This window comes from Capricornis sumatraensis, chromosome 20 (assembly GCF_032405125.1).
Source record: "Capricornis sumatraensis isolate serow.1 chromosome 20, serow.2, whole genome shotgun sequence".
NCBI classification, from domain to species: Eukaryota; Metazoa; Chordata; class Mammalia; order Artiodactyla; family Bovidae; genus Capricornis; species Capricornis sumatraensis.
Window position 1 is genome coordinate 44889426 of NC_091088.1, and position 21882 is coordinate 44911307.

At 38.3% G+C, this 21882-nt stretch overlaps 1 protein-coding gene across 2 annotated transcripts in view; it reads left to right on the forward strand.

The window, feature by feature from the left end:
- Positions 1–21882, forward strand: part of AP1G1 (adaptor related protein complex 1 subunit gamma 1) — an 82023-nt gene that overhangs the window by 51843 nt on the left and 8298 nt on the right. For both annotated transcript variants that reach the window (XM_068992788.1, XM_068992787.1), the window contains 10 exons: positions 2234–2374; positions 3499–3553; positions 13784–13906; positions 14079–14168; positions 14461–14588; positions 15410–15514; positions 16142–16283; positions 16468–16594; positions 21286–21393; positions 21514–21674. In XM_068992788.1, coding sequence (XP_068848889.1) covers positions 2234–2374; positions 3499–3553; positions 13784–13906; positions 14079–14168; positions 14461–14588; positions 15410–15514; positions 16142–16283; positions 16468–16594; positions 21286–21393; positions 21514–21674 — 1180 coding nt within the window. The remainder of the gene's footprint in view (positions 1–2233; positions 2375–3498; positions 3554–13783; positions 13907–14078; positions 14169–14460; positions 14589–15409; positions 15515–16141; positions 16284–16467; positions 16595–21285; positions 21394–21513; positions 21675–21882) is intronic.

The window sequence follows — 21882 nt, forward strand, 5'->3', positions numbered from 1 at the left end:
GCAGTGTGTACATGTCAGCCCCAAACTCCCTATCTCTTCCCTCATCATCTTCTTTGCTGGCAACCATAAGTTCATTCTCTTAAGTCTGTTTCTGTTTTGTAAATAAGTTTATTTGTATCATTTGTTTTTAGATTCTGCATATAAGGGATGTCATATGATATTTCTCCTTCTCTAACTTATTTTACTCAGCATAGGACTTTGAAAGGCATATATTTTTTTCCTTGATCAATTAACCCTACTGGTCCTCCTCTTAGAATAACTGTACGTGTTTGTAAAACCTAGTTATAGTAGGTTTCAATGAACTTTTGGTTTACTGTTCAAACCAGAAAAAATTTAATTTGAACTGATCTCTGAAACTATTCACTTAACAAACATTTATTGATAATTGAGTTCCTTTTATTTGCAGAGAACAGGTGTTAAGTGCTTGGGCAAACTAAAAATAAGACCTGGTCTCAGTAATAATGACTTTTATATAAAGCTTTGTGAAGGATTTATAAGCACCCTCTCAGTTGGTTCTCAGAGCAAGCCAGTAAGAGAAACTAGGCAATTACTTCTCTCCTCAGTTAACAGATTAAAGTACAGTCCCAAAGGAATCAAATGACTTAACTCTAAAGCTTACTCCTTGAACAAGGCAGACCTCAGAATAGAAATCAGATTTTCTGACTCCTATTGTGTTGTTTCTCTATAGCTCTTGACTGGGCTTTGCATTTCAAAAGTAAAACCTGGGTCTTTTGACAGGTTGTATAGCAATAGCAGCTAAGACTCTGGAGCCAGAAGGCCTCATTTCAGATCCTAGCTTTGCCCTTAATAAATTTGGTCTGGTTACTTAGTCTTTCTCTACTTGGTTGTCTCCATATACAGTGTAGAGACAGGAGCACCCACTTCCAAAGGTTATGTGGGATTAACTGGACTCGCATATGTAAAGCACTTAAACACTGTATAAGAAATTAGGTATTATTGCATTTCTGTAAGGATTGATTTTTTGTTGCTTGTAGATTAAGATGAAAGTATTTTCAACTCATTAAATTGGTATTTTTGAAAGTAAATTATATGCCTTGGTTTGTCATTATTGACCAAATATGAAAAGATGTGTATAGTAACTAGCATATCCATATTTCCCTTGGTTGCCAAATTTGATAGGCAGCTATTTGTTATTGTTGTTAAGTCGCTCAGTCATGTCCAACTCTTCGCAAGCCCATGGACTGCAGCACACTGGGCTCCCCAACCTTCACTATCTCCCGGAGTTTGCTCAAACTCATGTCATGGTGATGCTATTATAGAAACTCCTGTTTGCTCTCATAGCGCATATCTTTTTTTTCCTTTTCATGGTGCTTACTGTCTTTTTTAGTTTTTCTTTCCAGCTTTATTGGTATATAATTGTATGAGTCTAAGATGTACATCACATTGCTTTGTCACACTTTATTGCAAAATGTAACTCCTGCAGCATATCACATAATTACCATTTCTTTTTTGTGGTGAAAATATTTAAAATCTACTCTCTCAGCAGCTTTCAAGTATATTAATACATATTATTAATAATAGCCATTATGCTGTATATTAAATCTCCAGAACCTATTTATCTTACATGTGGAAGTTCATGTTCTTTGACCAATATCTCCCTATTTTTCCCACCCCACAGTCCTTGGTAACCACCATTCTAGCTGTATTTCTATGTATTCAGCTTTTTTAGCTTCTATATATAAGTGATATCATACAATATTTGTCTTTCTCTAACTTATTTCCCTTAGCCCTCAGGGTTTGTTTTTGTTCTAATCACCTGCATACCTTTCAATGTATGTTACATCATCTTTGGGTTGAAGTGAATGTTAGTAAAACAGTTTGGTGACTGTATATCACATTTTTTTTTTTTTTTTTTGTATATCACAGTTTTAACTGTTGGTGCAAAGGGATAGTATCTTTGAGTATTAATTTCTTTGCCTCTCATTTTGAGCCTTGTAGGTATTCTAAATTTCAGCTTCATAGAATATACTGTTGAATCCAAACTGTCTTTAGTAGTGTGTATCTTTTGGGAATTTTTGAAAAAAAGCATTGATGAAAGTTCAAAATAACTTTTGTTAACTTTGGTTATCTCGTGTGCAAAGATTGAGATTACAAGATTACGCAAAGACATCAATACATCTACTGGTGCTTGGTGTTCAGGGACAGCATACCTGGGTCTTTGTTTCATTCCCACTGTAAATATCATAACTTTTTTTTCCTCCCTCCATGGAAGGCGTGCAATGGAATTGAGTTTTGCCCTGGTAAATGGAAATAATATTCGAGGCATGATGAAGGAGTTACTTTATTTTCTGGATTCATGTGAGCCAGAATTTAAAGCAGACTGTGCATCGGGAATCTTCCTTGCTGCAGAAAAGTAAGATTTAACTTTTACATTCATTGGTAAAAAATGCTTGGAACTTTTTGGAAAGCTTCTTTAAAACATGAGGGAAATGTTGTAAACATGTTTAAATATGTAACGTTTATTTCAGGCTTACCATTAGAAATTGGGTTTCAGAAGGTCATTCTAGTCAGTATTTATGTTAAGCATTATACTAAGACCAAAATAATCCCACTTTTATAAAATCTCCTCTTGTATCTGTTCTTTAACCTCTCTTCTATGATTCCCTTTTAATGAAGAGAATAGAAAAGTTAAAACATTTGAATTGTGGTTCTTTGTAAAACTTCCTGGGATGAAGTGCTCCGGATTTTAATAGTATGGTTATTTCTCCTCTTTCCATTGTGAATTTAAGGGGAGGCAAGTCTTAGACCTGATGTTACCTGGGTCTGGGAACAGTGCTCTTTATTCTTTCGTCTCAGTCCTCTCCTGTCCTGACTTTATGATTTCTTTTCTAAGAAAAAAACTGGAGACAGAGTCCTCAGTTCTCAACTCAGCAACTCCTGTTGTAGTATTTACATCTGAATTTGACCATGTACTGTTTCATCGTCCATTGAAATGGGAATTGGTGCTAGTTTAATTGCTGGTAGTTTTGAAGGTGAAATGTGTCCAGATAGAGCCACTTAAACCTGTGAACCTCAAGACTATAGGACAGGAGTTTTGAAAGTCAGTGTGTGTGTGTGTGTTGAAAGTCGGTGTGTGTGTGTGTTGAAAGTCGGTATGTGTGTGTGTGTGCTTTGAAAGTCGGTGTCTGTCTGTCTGTCTGTCTGTCTGTGTGTTGCTTAGTCGTGTCCGACTCTTTGCAACCCCATATACTGTAGCCCACCAGACCCATCTGTCCATGGGATTCTCAAGGCAAGAACACTGGAGTGGGTTGCCATTTCCTTCTCCAAAAGGAACTATAGAAAGAAAGAAAGTCAAGTCTCTCAGTCGTGTCCGACTCTTTGCAGCCCCACGGACTGTAACCTTCCAGGCTCCCCCATCCGTGGAATTTTCCAGGCAAGAGTACTGAAGTGGGTTGCCATTTCCTTCTCCATGAAGGTCACTGAGCAGAACTTAATTTACAGGTTCCAGTTTTTTCACCTGTGCCATTGTTTTCTCAGGTATGCACCTTCCAAACGGTGGCATATAGACACAATTATGCGCGTTCTGACAACGGTAAGTAGTTTTTTTAGGCAAGTGTGTACTAAGTGCTGGATGTGTCAGTTAATGAGACAGACAAAGCTCTTATTCTTGTGTAGCTTATGTTTTAGTGGGGGAGATAGGAAATTCATGGGGAAAGAAGGACGCTCCTGTCAAGCAGGGGGCAATGTTGTGAAAAATACTAGAGCAGCATGAGGAACTATAGTGATGTCAGAGGAGAATGGGATATGGGGCAGTGGGCCAGGTTCTTGGGTAGAATAGTCAGGGCAGGTCACTGAGAGGAGGTAACATTTGAGTAGAGAACTTGGTAAAGTGGTAAGCTGTGCAAAGATTTGGGGGAAGAGTGTACAAACCAGAGGGAACAGTTGGTGTTGCAAAGCCCGAGGGTAAGTAACGAGTTTGCCATGTTTGGAGAGCATCAAGAAGGCCCATGCAGCCAGTAGACTGAGAGAGGCAGAGAATGGTTTGAGGCAGGGGCTAGATTCTATAAGGCCTCACAGGAGTTAGGATTTTATTTTGAATATGACGAGAAATCATTGGGAAGCTTTGTTTAGTTTTGTTTTGGCTGTATTGTGTAGCATGCTAGATCTTAGTTCCCAGACCAGGGATCGAACCCATGCTCTCTGCAGTGGATTCGCAGAGTCTTAACCACTGGGCCTCCAGGAAAGTCAAAACCTTTCTTTAAGAAAGTGCTCCAACTTTTAATTTTTCCAATCAGTTTATATTCTCTTATTATACGATTATATGCCTTTTCTTCTTTAGTGTGTTGATGTGCTAGGTTACATTAATTGATTTTTAAAAAATAATTTATTTAATTGAAGTTTAGTTGGCTTGCATTAATTGAATTTTTAATGTTGAATCAGCCTTCCATATCTGGAATAAAAACCACATGGTTGTGGTGTATAGTTTTCTTTAATACATTATTAGATTTGATTTGCTAAAATTTTAAGGATATTTGCACCTGTGTGCATGAGATACTGGTCTGTAGTTTTCTGTTCCTGATGTTTTATTTGACCCTTGTATTATTTAGTAGTGTGTTGTTTAATCTCCAAATATTTGGGGGACTTTTCAGCTATCTTTTACTGCTTATTTCTAGTTTAATTTTGTATGATTTCTGTTCTTTTAAATTTAAGACATTTTTAATGGCCCAGAATATGATCTGTCTTGATGAATGCTCCATGTGAGCTTGAGAAGAATGTTTATGCTATTGTTGAATGACATAGTCTGTAAATGTCAATTAGATCATGTTGAAGCTTTCTCTTAAAAACATTCTGCTTTTCCCATTAGGGAAGAATATACATGTCTAAGTCACACCACTAATTACCTGGTTTTTAGTGTCTTACCTTTCCTTTCTGCCAGTTTCCCCAAACTTCTCCCTCCATTTTTGTGTTTCTTAACAGGAGTGGGTATCCTACCCATCTGGGATTTTTTTCTTTGTCTTTTTCTGTTTCCTCTTCAAAGTACACGTGTGTAGGCCAGGTCTTGTTCCTGTAAATCAGATCCACTCTTCTATCCAATAATGGGAGATTGACCAAGGTGGGCAGAGCTTCCACAGTTTGTATGTCCTGTGCAGCTTGGTTATCATAATGCTCTTGTGAGGCCAAAATTTAATTTCCTCATAGGTTAAATAGCTTTACTTTGTCTCCGTGGTGGTAAATCTCAGATTCCATTTGTCAACAGGACAATAAAGTGATCGTTGTGTTTTTTTTTTGAAGTGTGGATAATGAAATACAAAACACTTCCCATTTCTGGGGCTATGTATTGGTTCTATATTTATAAACTCTAGTTTGTGAAGGACTGTTATGTTTTCAAGAGATTCTGATTTTTAGAAAGTTACTGTTTATTTCAGTTTTATTTATTAAGCCTTTTTGAACTGTTCATACACAGCCCTTTCTCTATATCCTGGAGTAGTGTGACTACCATAGCTGGCTTGTATGCTTTTATTTATTTATTTTTAAATCTCAGTTTTATTTATTTATTTACCTTTACAATATTGTATTGGTTTTGCCATACATTGACATGAATCTGCCACGGGTGTACATGTGTTCCCCGTCCTGAACCTACCTCCCTCCCCATCCCATCCCTCTGGGTCATCCCAGTGCACCAGCCCTGAGCACCCTGTATCATACATCGAACCTGGACTGGTGATCCATTTCACATGTGATATATACATGTTTCATTGCCATTCTCCCAAACCATCCCACCCTCGTCCTCTCCCACAGAGTCCAAAAGACTGTTCTCTACATCTGTGTCTCTTCTGCTGTCTCGGATACAGGGTTATCGTTACCAGTTATCGTTACCATCTTTCTAAATTCCGTATATATGCATTAGTATACTGTATTGGTGTTTTTTTTTCTGGCTTACTTCACTCTGTATAATAGGCTCCAGTTTCATCCACCTCATTAGAACTGATTCACCTGTATTCTTTTTAATGGCTGAGTAATATTCCATTGTGTGTATGTACCACAGCTTTCTTATCCATTCTTCTGCTGATGGACATCTAGGTTGCTTCCATGTCCTGGCTATTATAAACAGTGCTGCAATCAATATTGGGGTACACGTGTCTCTTTCAGTTCTGGTTTCCTTGGTGTGCATGCCCAGCAGTGGGATTGCTGGGTCATAAGGCAGTTCTATTTCCAGTTTTTTAAGGAATCTCCACACTGTTCTCCATAGTGGCTGTACTAGTTTGCATTCCCACCAACAGTGTAAGAGGGTTCCCCTTTCTTCAGCATTTATTGCTTGTAGACTTTTGGATAGGAGCCATTCTGACTGGCATGAAATGGTACCTCATTGTGGCTTTGATTTGCTATTCTCTGATAATGAGTGATGTTGAGCATCTTTTCATATGTTTGTTAGCCATCTGCATGTCTTCTTTGGAGAAAAGTCTATTTAGTTCTTTGGCCCACTTTTTGATTGGGTCATTTATTTTTCTGGAATTGAGCTTCAGGAGTTGCTTGTATATTCTTGAGATTAATTCTTTGTCTGTTGCTTTGTTTGCTATTATTTTCTCCCATTCTGAAGGCTGTCTTTTCACCTTGCCTATAGTTTCCTTTGTTGTGCAGAAGCTTTTAATTTTAATTAGGTCCCATTTGTTTATTTTTGCTTTTATTTCCGTTACTCTGGGAGGTGGGTCATAGAGGATCCTGCTGTGGTTTACGTCAGAGAGTGTTTTGCTTTTGTTTTCCTCTAGGAGTTTTATGGTTTCTGGTCTTACATTTAGATCTTTAATGCATTTTGAGTTTATTTTTGTGTATGGTGTTAGAAAGTGTTCTAGTTTCATTCTTTTACAAGTGGTTGACCAGTTTTCCCAGCACCACTTGTTAAAGAGATTGTTTTTTCTCCATTGTATATTCTTGCCTCTTTTGTCAAAGGTAAGGTGTCCATAGGTGCGTGGATTTATCCCTGGGCTTTCTATTTTGTTTTGATCTATATTCCTGCCTTTGTGCCAGTACCATACTGTCTTGATGACTGTAGCTTTGTAGTAGAGCCTGAAGTCAGGCATGTTGACTCCTCCAGTTCCATTCTTCTTTCTCAAGATTGCTTTGGCTCTTTGAGGCTTTTTGTATTGCCATACAAATTGTGAAATTATTTGTTCTAGCTCTGTGAAAAATACCATTGGTAGCTTTGTAGGGATTGCATTGAATCTATAGATTGCTTTGGGTAGTATACTCATTTTCACTGTATTGATTCTTCCAATCGATGAACATGGTATATTTCTCCATCTATTAGTGTCCTCTTTGATTTCTTTCTTCAGTGTTTTATAGTTTTCTTTATATAGATCTTTTGTTTCTTTAGATACATTTGTAAGTATTTTATTCTTTTCATTGCAGTGGTGAATGGAATTGTTTCCTTAATTTCTCTTTCTGTTTTCTCATTGTTAGTGTATTGGAATGCAGAGGATTTCTGTGTGTTGATTTTATATTCTGCATCTTTACTATGTTCATTGATTAGCTCTAGTAATTTTCTGATGGAGTCTTTAGGGTTTTCTATGTAGAGGATCATGTCATCTGCAAACAATGAGAGTTTTACTTCTTTTCCAATCTGGATTCCTTCTATTTCTTTTTCTGCTCTGATTGCTGTGGCCAAAACTTCCAAAACTACGTTGAATAGTAGTGGTGAAAGTGGGCACCCTTGTCTTGTTCCTGACTTTCGGGGAAATGCTTTCAGTTTTCACCATTGAGTGTAATGTTTGCTGTGGGTTTGTCATATGTAGCTTTTATTAAGTTGAGGTATGTTCCTTCTATTCCTGCTTTCTGGAGGGTTTTTTTATCATAAATGGATGTTGAATTTTGTCAAAGGCTTTCTCTGCATCTATTGAGATAATCATATGGCTTTTATTTTTCAATTTGTTAATGTGGTATGTTACATTGATTGATTTGAGGATATTGAAGAATCCTTGCATCCCTTGGATATAAAGCCAACTTAGTCATGATGTATGATTTTTTAAATATGTTGTTGGATTCTGATTGCTAGAGTTTTGTTAAGGATTTTTTCATCTATGTTCATCAGTGATATTGGCCTGTAGTTTTCTTTTTGTGGCATCTTTGTTTGGTTTTGGTATTAGGGTGATGGTGGCCTCATAGAATGAGTTTGGAAGTTTACCTTCCTCTGCAATTTTCTGGAAGAGTTTGAGTAGGATAGGTGTTAACTCTTCTGTAAATTTTTGGTAGAATTCAGCTGTGAAGCCATCTGGTCCTAGGCTTTTGTTTGTTGGGAGATTTCTGATTACAGTTTCAATTTCTGTGGTTGTGATGGGTCTGTTAAGATTTTCTATTTCTTCCTGGTTCAGTTTTGGAAAGTTGTACTTTTCTAAGAATTTGTCCATTTCTTCCAAGTTGTCCATTTTATTGGCATATAGTTGCTGATAGTAGTCTCTTATGATCCTTTGTATTTCTGTGTTGTCTGTTGTGATCTGTCCATTTTCATTTCTAATTTTATTGATTTGATTATTCTCCTTTTGTTTCTTGATGAGTCTGGCTAATGGTTTGTCAATTTTATTTATCCTCTCAAAGAACCAGCTTTTGGCTTTGTTGATTTTTGCTATGGTCTCTTGTTTCTTTTGCATTTATTTCTGCCCTAATTTTTAAGATTTCTTTCCTACTACTAACCCTGGGTTTCTTCATTTCTTCCTTTTCTAGTTGCTTTAGGTGTAAAGTTAGGTTATTTATTTGACTTTTTTCTTGTTTCTTGAGGTAAGTCTGTATTTCTATGAACCTTCCCCTTAGCACTGCTTTTACAGTGTCCCATAGGTTTTGGGTTGTTGTGTTTTCATTTTCATTCGTTTCTATGCATATTTTTTAAAAAATTTCTTCGGAATTTGTTGGTCACTCAGCAGCATGTTGTTCAGCCTCCATAGGTTGGAATTTTTTAATAGTTTTTCTCCTGTAATTGAGATCTAATCTTACTGCATTGTGGTCAGAAAAGATGCTTGGAATGATTTCAATTTTTTGAATTTATCAGTGCTAGATTTATGGCCCAGGATGTGATCTATCCTGGAGAAGATTCCGTGTGCACTTGAGAAAAAGGTCAAATTCATTTTTGGAGGGTGAAATGTCCTATAGATATCAATTAGGTCTAACTGTAAAAATGGTCTATTGTATCATTTAAAGTTTGTGTTTCCTTGTTAATTTTCTATTTAGTTGATCTATCCATAGGTGTGAATGGGTATTAAAGTCTCCCACTATTATTGTGTTATTGTTAATTTCCCCATTCATACTTGTTAACAGTTGTCTTACATATCGTGGTGCTCCTATGTTGGGTGCATATATATTTATAATTGTTATATCTTCTTCTTGGATCGATCCTTTGATCATTATGTAGTGTCCATTTTGTCTCTTGTCACAGCCTTTGCTTTAAAGTCTGTTTTATCTGATAGGAGTATTACTACTCCTGCTTTCTTTTGGTTTCTATTTGCATGGAATATCTTTTTCCAGCCCTTCACTTTCAGTCTGTATGTGTCCCTTGTTTCAAGGTGGGTCTCTTGTAGACAATATATATAGGGGTCTTCTTTTTGTATCCATTCAGCCAGTCTTTGTCTTTTGGTTGGGACATTCAACCCATTTACATTTAAGGTAATTATTGATAAGTATGATCCCATTGCCATTCACTTTATTGTTTTGGGTTGAGTTTATACACCTTTTCTGTGTTTCCTATCTAGAGAAGATCCTTTAGCATTTGTTGGAGGTGGTGGTGCTGAATTCTCTCAGCTTTTGCTTGTCTGTAAAGCTTCTGATTTCTCCTTCATATTTGAATGAGATCCTTGCTGGGTACAGTAATCTGGGCTGTAGATTATTTTCTTTCATCACTTTAAGTATGTCTTGCCATTCCCTCCTGGCCTGAAGAGTTTCTATTGAAAGATCAGCTGTTATCCTTATGGGAATCCCCTTGTGTGTTATTTGTTGTTTTTCCCTTGCTGGTTTTAATATTTGTTCTTTGTGTTTGATCTTTGTTAATTTGATTAATATGTGTCTTGGAGTGTTTCGCCTTAGGTTTATCCTGTTTGGGACTCCCTGGATTTTTTGGACTTGCGTGATTATTTCCTTCCCCATTTTAGGGAAGTTTTCTACTGTTATCTCCTCAAGTATTTTCTCATGGTCTTTCTTTTTGTCTTCTTCTCCTGGGACTCCTATGATTCGAATGTTGGGGTGTTTAACATTGTTCTGGAGGTCTCTGAGGTTGTCCTCATTTCTTTTAATTCTTTTTTCTTTTTTCTTCTCTGTTTCATTTATTTCTACATTCTATCTTCTACGTCACTTATCCTATCTTCTGCCCCCGTTATTCTACTGTTGGTTCCCTCCAGAGTGTTTTTGATCTCGTTTATTGCATTATTCATTATATATTGACTCTTTTTTATTTCTCCTAGGTCCTTTTTAAACCTTTCTTGCATCTTCTTTATCCTTGTCTCCAGGCTATTTATCTGTAACTCCGATTTGTTTTCAAGGTTTTGGATCATTTTCACTATCATTATTTGGAACTCTTTATCAGGTAGATTCCCTATCTCTTCCTCTTTGGTTTGGTTTGGTGGACATTTATCCTGTTCCTTTACCTGCTGGGTATTTCTCTGCCAGTTCATCTTATTTATATTGCTGTGTTTGGGGTGGCCTTTCTGTATTCTGGAAGTTTGTGGTTCCTCTTTATTGTGGAGTTTCCTCACTATGGGTGGGGTTGGATGGGTGGCTTGTCAAGGTTTCCTGGTTAGGGAAGCTTGTGTCTGTGTTCTGGTAGGTGGAGCTGGATTTCGTCTCTCTGCAGTGCAGTGAAGTGTCCAGTAATGAGTTTTGAGATGTCGATGGGTTTGGTGTGACTTCGGGCAGGCTGTATATTGAAGCTCAGGGCTATGTTCCTGTGTTGCTGGAGAATTTGCATGGTATGTCTTGCTTTGGAACTTGTTGGCCCTTGGGTGGTGCTTGGGTGATGGAGTATAGGTATGGAGGTGTTTGATGAGCTCCTATCGAGCTCATTGAATGGATGAGCTGGATAGGATGTTCCCTGGATTCAGGAGTTCTCAGGTGTTCTCAGGATTTGGACTTAAACCTCCTGCCTCTGGTTTTTAGTCTTATTTTTACAGTAAGCTCAAGACTTCTTCATCTATACAGCACCAATGATAAAACATCTAGGTTAAAGATGGAAAGTTTCTCCACAGTGAGGGACACCCAGAGAGGTACACAGTTACATGGAGAAGAAAAGAGGAAGGAGGGAGCGAGAGGTGACCAGGAGGATAAGAGGGGGAATCAAAAGGGGAGAGAGCCATCTAGCTAGTAATCACTTCCTATGTGCTCTCCACAGTCTGGACCGCTCAGAGATGTTCACAGAGTTACACAGAGAAGAGAAGAGGGAGGAAGGAGACAGAGGTGGCCAGGAGGATAAAGGGGGGAATCAAAAGGAGAGAGACAGATCCAGCCAGTAATCAGTTCCCTAAGTGTTCTTCACAGTCCCGAACACACAAAGAGATTCACAGAGTTGGGTAGAGAAGAAAAGGAGGAGGCGGGAGATAGAGGCAACTTGGTGGAGATAAAGGAGAGTCCAAAGGGGGAGAGAGCAGTCAAGCCAGTAATCTCACTCCCAAGTAAAAATGGGTACTGAAGATTGGGTTCTTAAAGGTACAAGGTTGATAACAAATACCAAAAAACAAAGATTAAAAATATAGAGTAGAGGTTAGATTCTCAAAAACACAATATTAAGAAAAAAGTCACAAAAATTATATACATACATGAATTTTGCTTTCAAAATAGGGTCTTTTTTTTGCAAGGTAATAGTAGGTTATAAACATGAAAATTAAAGGAGTAATAAATAGGGGACTTAGACATGAAAAAAATTTTTGTTTTAATTTAAAAAATGATAAGAGTAAAAATATATCTAGGACTTTCTCTGGAGCTGTTGTGGACAGTGTGGGGTCAGTTTATTTTCAGATAGTTCCTTGTTCCAGCTTGTACTTCTCAAGGTCTATAGGCCCCTTCCTATGTAGTCGGTGCTAACTACAGGGTTTTAATCTATTGCACCTGTCACTTCCAAAGCGGTTCCCTCTGTTTATTTTAGCTTCTTCTGTTTGCTGGTCTCTTCAGTGTCTAATTTCCACCCCGACACAAGGAGGGCGGTGGTGGTCACTTTTTTTAGTCTCACTTGTTCAGTCGTGTTGTGGGGAGGGAGGAACACTGCAAACAAATATCACTGGCGTGTGCTCACAGTAATTCAGCCACACTGGGTTTGTCCCTGCTCATGGCGTGTTGCTTTCCCAGTCTACCCTGTTCAGGCTCTAGGTTGCTCTGGCGGGAACTGTCTGATGCTGGCCCTGGGTTGTATGCACTCCCCAGGTCTAAGCCACTCAGGTTCAGGTTTTCGGGCAGTCCTCAAAGACACAGACTTTGTTGGGCCCAGACTGTGTTTTGTGCCCGTCCCAGGTCCAAGCAGCTCAGGTGACCAGGTGCTTGGCGAGCACGTTGCCCCCAGTTGAAGGCTGCGACTTATTGCCTCCCCTGTTCCAGCTGCTTGGTTTTCTGGGTGTACAACAGGCGCGCCTTCTCAGGTGTGCCGTGTGTCTCTTCTGGGGAGCTGATCTCTCGCTGTGACCCTCCTGGTGGATGTCGACCATCCAGAATCTCAAGAAGTCTTGGTTAGCAAGGAAGTCTGCTTGCAGTTTGGTATAGGATGCCTCTCTGGGGCCGTGCTTGCTCCCTTCCAGCTCTGGCTTCCCTCGCCTGCCTGTCTCCTGAGGGGGATGGGCCGGTTCTCAGCCTGCTAGCTCTGCTCAGTCCTTTGTTTTGTGAGTGGGCCTGGCGGTGTCTTAGGTTAGGGATTTTCTCGGGATAGCTATCCCACAGTCTGGGTTGCTTTCTCAAGCTAGTTCCCTCAGATTGCCTCAGGGCATTCAGGCCTGGTCCTTACCCTAAGCAATACAGCCTGCTCCTCCCTGCCCCTTCTTCCCTCCCTCCCCCCACCGCTTGCTAGTGGGGGATGCGAGCATCTGGGCTGCTGCTCTGTTGGGAGTTGCTGTTAGGGACATAATCTATAGGTTTTAATTATTTATTTATTTTTCCTCCTGGTTATTTTGCCCTCTGAGATTCCAAGGCCCGCCACAGACCCGCCAGAGAGAGTATTTCCCGATGTTTAGAAACCTGTCTCTTTTTTAAGACTCCCTTCCTGGGATAGATCTCCATCCCTACCTCTTTTGTCTCTCTTTTTATCTTCTATATTTTGTCCTACCTCCTTTCAAAGACAATGGGCTGCCTTTCTGGGTGCCTGATGTCCTCTGCCAGCATTCAGAAGTTGTTTTGTGGAGTTTGCTTGGTGTTAAAATGTTCTTTCGATGAATTTGTGGGAGAGAAAGTGGTCTCCCCGTCCTATTCTTCTGCCGTCTTAGGACTGCCTCACTTGTACGCTTTTGACACCTGTGTTGAGTTGTGGGGAGGAAGAGGTTGTTGTAATTAAGTTCCCAGTGAATATATTTCTTACATTTTTGCGTTAGTAAACATTCTGAGTAGAAAGGGCCTTTCTTGAAATTCTAAGCCTTTATATTTTAATTTTACTTTGGACAAAGAGAAGATTTTATCTTTTTATAAAACCTTAGAACTTAGAATATTCATTTAAATAAGACTTTGAAATTTGAGCTGCTTCTGAACATGAGAATTGGAAACAACTTTATCTTGGAGGGTGTTTTGCAGTCGTCTCCTCTGAGCAACAACAGCACTAGCTGACTTTTCTTAACATTACTGTGTGTTTCTTGGGGTAACTGTCTGCATTTCCTTTTAGGCAGGAAGCTATGTTCGTGATGATGCAGTTCCCAACTTGATCCAGTTAATAACCAATAGCGTGGAGATGCATGCCTATACTGTCCAGCGCTTGTACAAAGCAATTCTTGGTGATTATTCTCAGGTAAGTACTTCTACTTTAGGGGGGAAATTGCCATTATTTTTCTGATATGTTCTTATTACTGTCACTCTAGAGGTGCCTCAGTTGTGACCTTTATGGTTGGATGATCTATATGATTTGTATTAATCCTTTAAAGGATAAAAATCTTTTTCAAACTGTGACTCTCTTTTGACAGCAACCTTTGGTGCAAGTGGCTGCGTGGTGTATAGGTGAATATGGAGATCTTCTTGTATCTGGCCAATGTGAAGAGGAAGAGCCTATTCAGGTACCCTTTGTCACTCTTGGTTAAGAAAAGGGAAGACAGTGTTTTTGTTTTAAGAGTAGTGTTTAATGCTTTGAAGTCGATTCCTTAAAAACCTTTTAAAGACGCAATGGCGGAATCATAGATTCATTGGAAAGCTTGCTCAGTTTTCAGTTGGAACCTACTGGGCCATTGTGAGATTTGAAACTCACCTTTAGGTCCCTCTCCCCACCCCATCATAGTGACTTACATTGTTTCTCTTACCTTCTGGCTGAGGAGAAGTGAGAGTGTCATGTTTCCATTTTTTTCTCCCCAGGTAACAGAGGATGAAGTGTTGGATATTTTAGAAAGTGTCCTAATATCTAATATGTCCACCTCTGTGACACGAGGTTATGCCCTCACTGCCATTATGAAGCTTTCTACTCGATTCACCTGTACTGTAAAGTGAGTATGGAGAAAAAGGGTGAACGCGTTTTATAATTTTTAAAAACTTTTATTTTGGGAAACTTCAAGCAAAGGCAAAAGTAGAATAGTAAAATCAACTGCCTATACCTTTTACTCCTCAGTAACAGTCATCACTTCATGGTTAATCCTTATTAGATCTGTACTTTGCTCCCTGTCATCCCTTCATCCCACCACTGCTTAATTTGAAGGTAAAAACTAATGTTTTTAAAATCAGGTATCTGATGTCTGTTTATTTTTTTAAAGTACTGAAGTTATTTTCCCATGTAAAGGTTCTGGTTTATTATAATTTGAGATATCTGAATTGGAAGAAAATCATTTTGGTGTTTAAATCTTTAAATTTTGCTTTTTTTAAAAAAACACTGTTTTGAATAGAACTCAATTCTTGGGTCAGTTTCCCAGTCAAGCATATTTAATATAAACTTAGTTCTCTCAGATGTTTTGCTTTTGTTTTTAATGTAAAGCCTCATGAAGAATGATATTTTTTACTGTTTAAATTGTGAAGTATAAGAATTTGGTATTAGGCAGTGACACTTTGCTTATAAAAGTCTGATGCTATGACCCTTTTGTTGATAAAAGCTTACTACTGTAAAGTTATTAAAGAAGGGAATGAATACTATAAATTTGTTACTTTGTAGCAAATTAATAATTGGTACTTTTGTTTATCAAATTTTAGGGTATGAGATATTAAGATGAACATTTCAAAATTTTAACCAGAAACCTCTGTTTTAAACACTGTTCTTTCTGCTTGTTTATGAATTTTCTTTTGGATGTTTGAATTTGTTTGTCATTTTATCCCAAAGCCGAATTAAGAAAGTGGTTTCCATCTATGGAAGCAGCATTGATGTGGAACTCCAGCAGAGGGCAGTAGAATATAATGCACTTTTTAAGAAATACGACCATATGAGGTAAGTGAAAGAAACCGAACAATGCATGTGCCTCTTAGCATCCCAAACACTTTCTCATGATAACCCGTAAAGGAGTTTCACCCCTCATGCTTTATTGGCGGGACATCACAACCCCGTTCAGTTCTTGCGGCTTGGCTACTTGTGTTTTGTTCGTCTTCTGTTCTGCCTAGCCTCTAAAGAAATAAGTGAACCGTGTTCTTTTAGTCCCCTTTTCCCCTTTCTCTTGGTAAGGAAAGTTTTCTTCATTTCCATTTTATTTGGTGAAGAAGTGAGAATTGTTTTATCTCAGGAGAATCTCATTGAGATATCATTACTATTACCATTGTGAACTGCTAATATGTACTTGTTTATCTTTCTTTCATTCCAATTTCTCTGTCACTTATAATTCTCAGGCTCTTGGGATTTAGGTGGACAGTTTGTCCATTCAAGGTTTCCTGCCTGCCCTTAATCCAGTCAGGAATGTAGGTCACGTATTCTTGTAATCCAGCTTCTATTTTAGTATATGTGTTGGGATGTGGGGACGGGAGAGGTCTCTCCACATTTGGCTGGAGTATAGTTAACAGTGATTGTTTTGGGTAGGGAATCTAGGTTAACTGCCTAGAATTTAACCACTTCAGATTCTTCCAGGTCTGCCCTGCTTGAGAGAATGCCTATCATGGAGAAAGTGACCACAAATGGCCCTACTGAGATTGTACAGACAAACGGAGAGACAGACCCAACTCCTCTAGAGACAAAGCCACCGCCCTCGGGGCCACAGCCCACCAGCCAGGTAGCTTTTCCCTTGCTTATCCTCATGATCTTCTGGTTCCTTAGACCCTATCTCTTAGGTGATTCCCTTCAGTGTTCCTGGGTTGATTGATAATTCTGTTCCCTGTTTTTAAGTATTGAAGGGGCTTTGTGTTAGATAACAGATTAGACAGTGACAATGAATAAGATATTATTTTCTTTTTTAGGCCAATGATTTATTGGATTTGTTGGGAGGAAATGACATAACACCTGTTATTCCAACTGCACCTACAAGCAAACCAGCTTCTGCTGGTGGAGAGCTTCTTGATTTGCTGGGAGACATCAACCTTACAGGTGAGGCCAGACTAGAGTTAATTTCATGCTTGGCCAGGGATAAGGGCCTTAGGGAAAAACTACACTGAATGTAGACTTTCTGTCTAGCACATGAGACAGTTGAAGAATGGAGAGGGTAAGTGACAAAAAACAAGAATCTTCACAACTTCTGGCCTATGTTGCCATACTAATACTCTAGAGGTAATTCATAGAGATTCCTCAAAGTCTAATTTTTAATTTTTGGAGAGTAAATTACTCACAGTGTTTTAAGACAGAAAGAACAGTCTCAGGCTAGAAAAGAAGCACATCCCAAGAAATACATTACTTTTTCTAGGTTTCTTTCTACTCATGGTTAGTTTCCAAGAGCTGTGGCCTTCTGTGGAGAGTGGAAAGATGTTAACCTGTTTTCCTCTTTCCTTCTCGCCCTTTCTTTCTCCTTCATGTTAAAGCAATGGAAGGATAAAATTATCCAGGGTTATAATATTCAAACATAACTTTTCATTTGGGGATATCTTATCTTTATTGACATGTAGTAGAAATTTATAATTAGTGTGTCTACAGATACTGTAAACAGGAGAGGTCAAGAGAATATCACTGTAGCATATAATTTCTATCTTAAGTGACTTCTCTAAAAGTAAAATGGAGAGTTATAGCATACATGACCTTGAGTGGAAAACGGCCATAGGTTAAGGATGTTGGATGCTTATCTAGACAGGCTATCACAGACTTAAAGGTTTTTTCCTAACATAACTGCCTCCCAGAACTTATGGTTTATATTTATGTCTTAACAAAATTTCAAAATATTGCTTGTCATTGCTTAGGGCCATTCACAGTCAGTTTCAAATCCCGGGATGCCAAAGCTGTCCTGAGTATATGGAGAAACAGGAACAACCCCATTTGAGGGGACCTTCCTGGCAGTCCAGTGGTTAGGACTCTTGTGCTTTCACTGCCATGTGCCCAGGTTCAGTCTCTGGTCAGGGAACTAGGATCTCACAGGCTGTGTGGTGAGGCCAAATGAAAAACCAGCACACAGTGAATAGATGATATGCTTTACTTATTAACATATTAGCATTTCCATGTTAGTGTATAATCTTCACAATTATAATTTTGAATGGTTGTCTAATATTTGCTAACTTTAACCATTATTTATTCAATTCCTTACTATTGGGCATTTTGCTTGTTTCCAGATTTTTCTTAACTGATGCCTCAGTAAATATTGTTATTACATAAATTTGCCCAAATTTATTTTGGGTTTACATTCTTAGGCTCAGTTAAGTTAGGCTTACTCTTTCTGAATCTGTTTAAAATAAAAATGATTCTTATCATCATAGGGTATTTGTGAGGAATAGTGACAGTGCATGCATGACACATAGTAGGCACTTGGTAAATGTTACTTACCTTTTCCTCAATGTCTATGAATTTCACTGTTAGTCAAAAATAAAAAAGCCCTAACAGTGATTGACCCTCTCGTCTTATTTTTATTTTTTCAATCTAGGGAATGTTTTATATTTGTCCATATTTGTATTATATGTGAATTTCCATTTTGCACATTCCTTTTATCTCCTTTAACTCATTTATTCTGGAGCCTTAATGTTTTGTTTTTGTTCTGACTTTCTTTTTTTTCTAGTGTTAACAAGAAAAAGCAAAATAATGAAGTCTAGCTTTTTTTTCCTTATTCATAATGTATTTTACTTTTTTAATTTATTTTTTAATTAGAGGAACATTGCTTTACAGTGTTGTGTTGGTTTCTGCCATGCAACAACATGCATCAGCCATAATTATACATACATCCCCTTCCTCTTGTGCTTCCCTCCCCTCACCCTATCCCACTGCTCTAGGTCATCACAGAGCACAAAGCTGGGCTCCCTGTATTACACAGCAGCTTCCCACCAGCCATGTATTTTACATGTGATAATGTGCATATGTTGAGGCTACTTTCTTCATCTGTCCCACCCTCTCCTTCCCATACTGTGTGCCCAAGTCCATTCTCTATATCTTCATCTCCACTCCTTCCCTGCAAGTGGGTTCATCAGTACCATTTTTCTAGATTCCATATATACGCGTTAACGTAGGATATTTGTTTTTCTGACTTATTTCACTCTGTATAACATAATGTGTTTTAAATGCAATTCCCCATTTTCTTTACAATTTTAAGTAAAGTTTTGAATTCTAGATTCTTTAAGCCATCATCACAGTCAAATCCTCATGCACCATCATTTAAATGAGTATAAATTAGAAAATAAATTTAGTATGTGCTTTTAGAAAAACTTGAGCTCTGAGTTTCTGTTGTTTTTCAGAACTACCTATTGTACCATTATGGGAGGAAAGAAAGCTACAATTTGAAGGACTAGGGACCCATATGTTGCCTCTGTGTCTTGGGTAGCCTATGATTTTCCATGGAAAGATGTTTCTAAAATTGTTTTGAAAATGGAAATTGTGGGAAAATTACTAGATTAGTTTTATAGAAACTAGGATAGCTATCTGAATATTGTTTATATTCTTCATTGGCAATCTGACTGCACATCCTGTGGTGTCTTCATTTGTTTTAGGTCCTTGTGCTTTGCTTAGTCATATGTATTTCTCCCTTACTTGCTAATTTTTACTATATGATTTTTTTTTTTTCCTAGTGTACCTGGCTATTTTTTTTAAAGCTAATTCAACCTTTATTTTAGTTTGTGATTTTTTAAATGGTGTAATTTCAGCTAATTTCATAAGTAGTTTGAAACCAACTTAAGCGTAAAATGCATTCTGTTTCTTTTGGTGAATTTTCTTATGCTTCTTAGAATCTTGATTTCTGTCGGTTCATGGTCATGTTCTGTCATTTGCCCTCCATAACTTGTTCTTATTTGGAAGGATCAAATAAAAATAATAGACTGACGATTTTGTTTCCCCACTTCACACCACCTTTCCCAGGATGTGTATGTGTGTTAACATAATACTCTGCAATATTTAATATATGTAAAATTCAATAAATAAGTCTTGTCTTGATCTTCTTAGCTTGTAAAATAAAATGTTGCCAAGATTGTTGACATTCCCTGTGTACTACCTCTTTTTCTCATTCCCTCTTGATCCCAGAGGTAACTACTGTCTATCCTAAAATAGTGTTAGCTTTGGTGTTTACCATTCCTGTGTATTTTTGGAATGTTACAGTGTGTAGTATTATTTTGGCTTTTTAGAACTGGTGTCCAATCGAATGTGTACTTTTATACCTTGCTCTTTTGCTATACATTGAATTTGTGAATAATCTATGTTAAGTGTATTTCTAATGGATTCACATTTTTATTGCTGTATGTGTATAGTATTTTGGGCTTTGATGGTAGCTTGGCAGTAAAGAATCTGTCTCTCGGTGTAGGAGATATGGTGATACAGGTTCGATCAGTGGGTCGGGAGGATCCCCTGGTGAAGGAAATGGCAACACACTCCAGTATTCTTGCCTGGGAAATCCCATGGACAGAGCAGCCTGGTGGGCTACAGTCCATGGGGTTGCAAAGAGTTGGACACGACTTAATGACTTAAAAACAACAGACAGTGAATAGTATTTTATTTTGTCAGTGTACCACAATTTATTTACCCATTATTTTGATAGTGAACATTTTGATTATTTCTAGAATTTCATTGTTAGAAGTTATCTTGCTGTGCACACTTTTTGTATACGTCTCCCTGTGTAAATATGCAAGAATTAAAGCATTCCTAAAAAAGGCAGTGGGTCTCAGTTGGAGATTTTGCCCACCAGGGATTGGCAATGTCTGAAGATACTTTTGGGTGTCAGACTGAGAGGATGCCAGTGGTGCTGAATCCTACAGCGCAAAAGGCAGCCCCTCACAGCAAAGTCTTATCCAGCCTGAAATTTTGTTAGTTTTGCAGTTGAGGACCTTTAGTTTAAGGGTATACTTGTATTCAGCTCTGATGTTGTTTAGTTGCCAAGCTGTGTCTCACTCTTTGGCGACCCCATGGACTGTAGCCCTGGTAGGCTGCTCTGTTCATAGTATTTCTCAGGCAAGAAGACTGAAGTGAATTGTCATTTCCTTCTCCAGGGCATCTCCCTGACCCAGGGATCCAACCCACATTCCCTGTGTTGCAGGAGGATTCTTTACCACTGATCCACCAGGAAAGCCTGTATTCAACTCTGCTACTGCCAAATTGTTCTCCAGTTCACAACCCTGTGGCAGAGATTAGAATTCCCCATTGCTCCATAGTCTTAACCAGTATCTGGTGTTATCAGACACTGAAGTATTCACCATGCTGGGGGGATGTGAAGTAGCACCTCATCGTGGTTTTAAATCCCATTTCCCTCATTACTCGTAAACTTGAGCATCTCTTTTCATAATATTTCCTTTTCATTCATGTTTCTTCTGTGAATTGCTTGTACGTATCTCTTTTTTCTTTTTTGCTTGTACATTTGTCTTACTACTTTAAATTGGGTTATCTTTATTGACTTGTAGAAGATATTTATAGTTTTGGATACTCATCCATTTGTTATTTTGTAGCATACACTTTCTTCTGCCTTTGGTCCATTTTTTGGTGGTATGTTTTAGTGAACAGAAGTTACTCATTTTAAAGTATTTGAAATTTTTAATTCTTCATGGTTCATGCTTTTTGCAGATTGTTTAAGGCTTCCTTCCCTTAATTTGAGATCGTGGTAATTTTCTTATGTGTTCTCTTGGTGGGATTTGTCAGCTAAGATTGACTTAACTGTGGGATGTGCCATTTAGGTGCTCCAGCTGCTGCTCCTGCCCCTGCCTCAGTCCCACAGATATCCCAGCCCCCCTTCTTGTTGGATGGGCTTTCATCACAGCCTCTCTTCAATGACATTGCTACAGGTACCGTTACTGGTGTTATCATCATTAGACCTATGAGAAGTAGTTGTTGAAGAAAGGAGGTAGTGATTTGGCAAGCCTTAGGCTGACTGCAACTTGACTGATCTTCCTGTGCTCTCCCAGGCATCCCCTCCATCACAGCGTACAGTAAGAATGGCTTGAAGATTGAATTCACCTTTGAACGGTCAAATACCAACCCTAGTGTCACAGTGATCACGATACAGGCCTCCAACAGCACAGAGCTGGACATGACGGACTTTGTTTTCCAGGCTGCAGTACCAAAGGTACTATAATTGTCTTCTTGGCCTTTATCCTTGAATTAAAAATTGCTGATTATTTTTTTATGTGTTTGGTAAGAGATATATTTTAGTGCCTAGAGATTAAATTTGCAGATTCAACTCAAACTATCAGTAATGTAACTGTTACGGTCCATTGGAGCGTGTCATTTTTAATGAATACTTTTGCTTAGTCATAAATATTCTTACAGTTAGT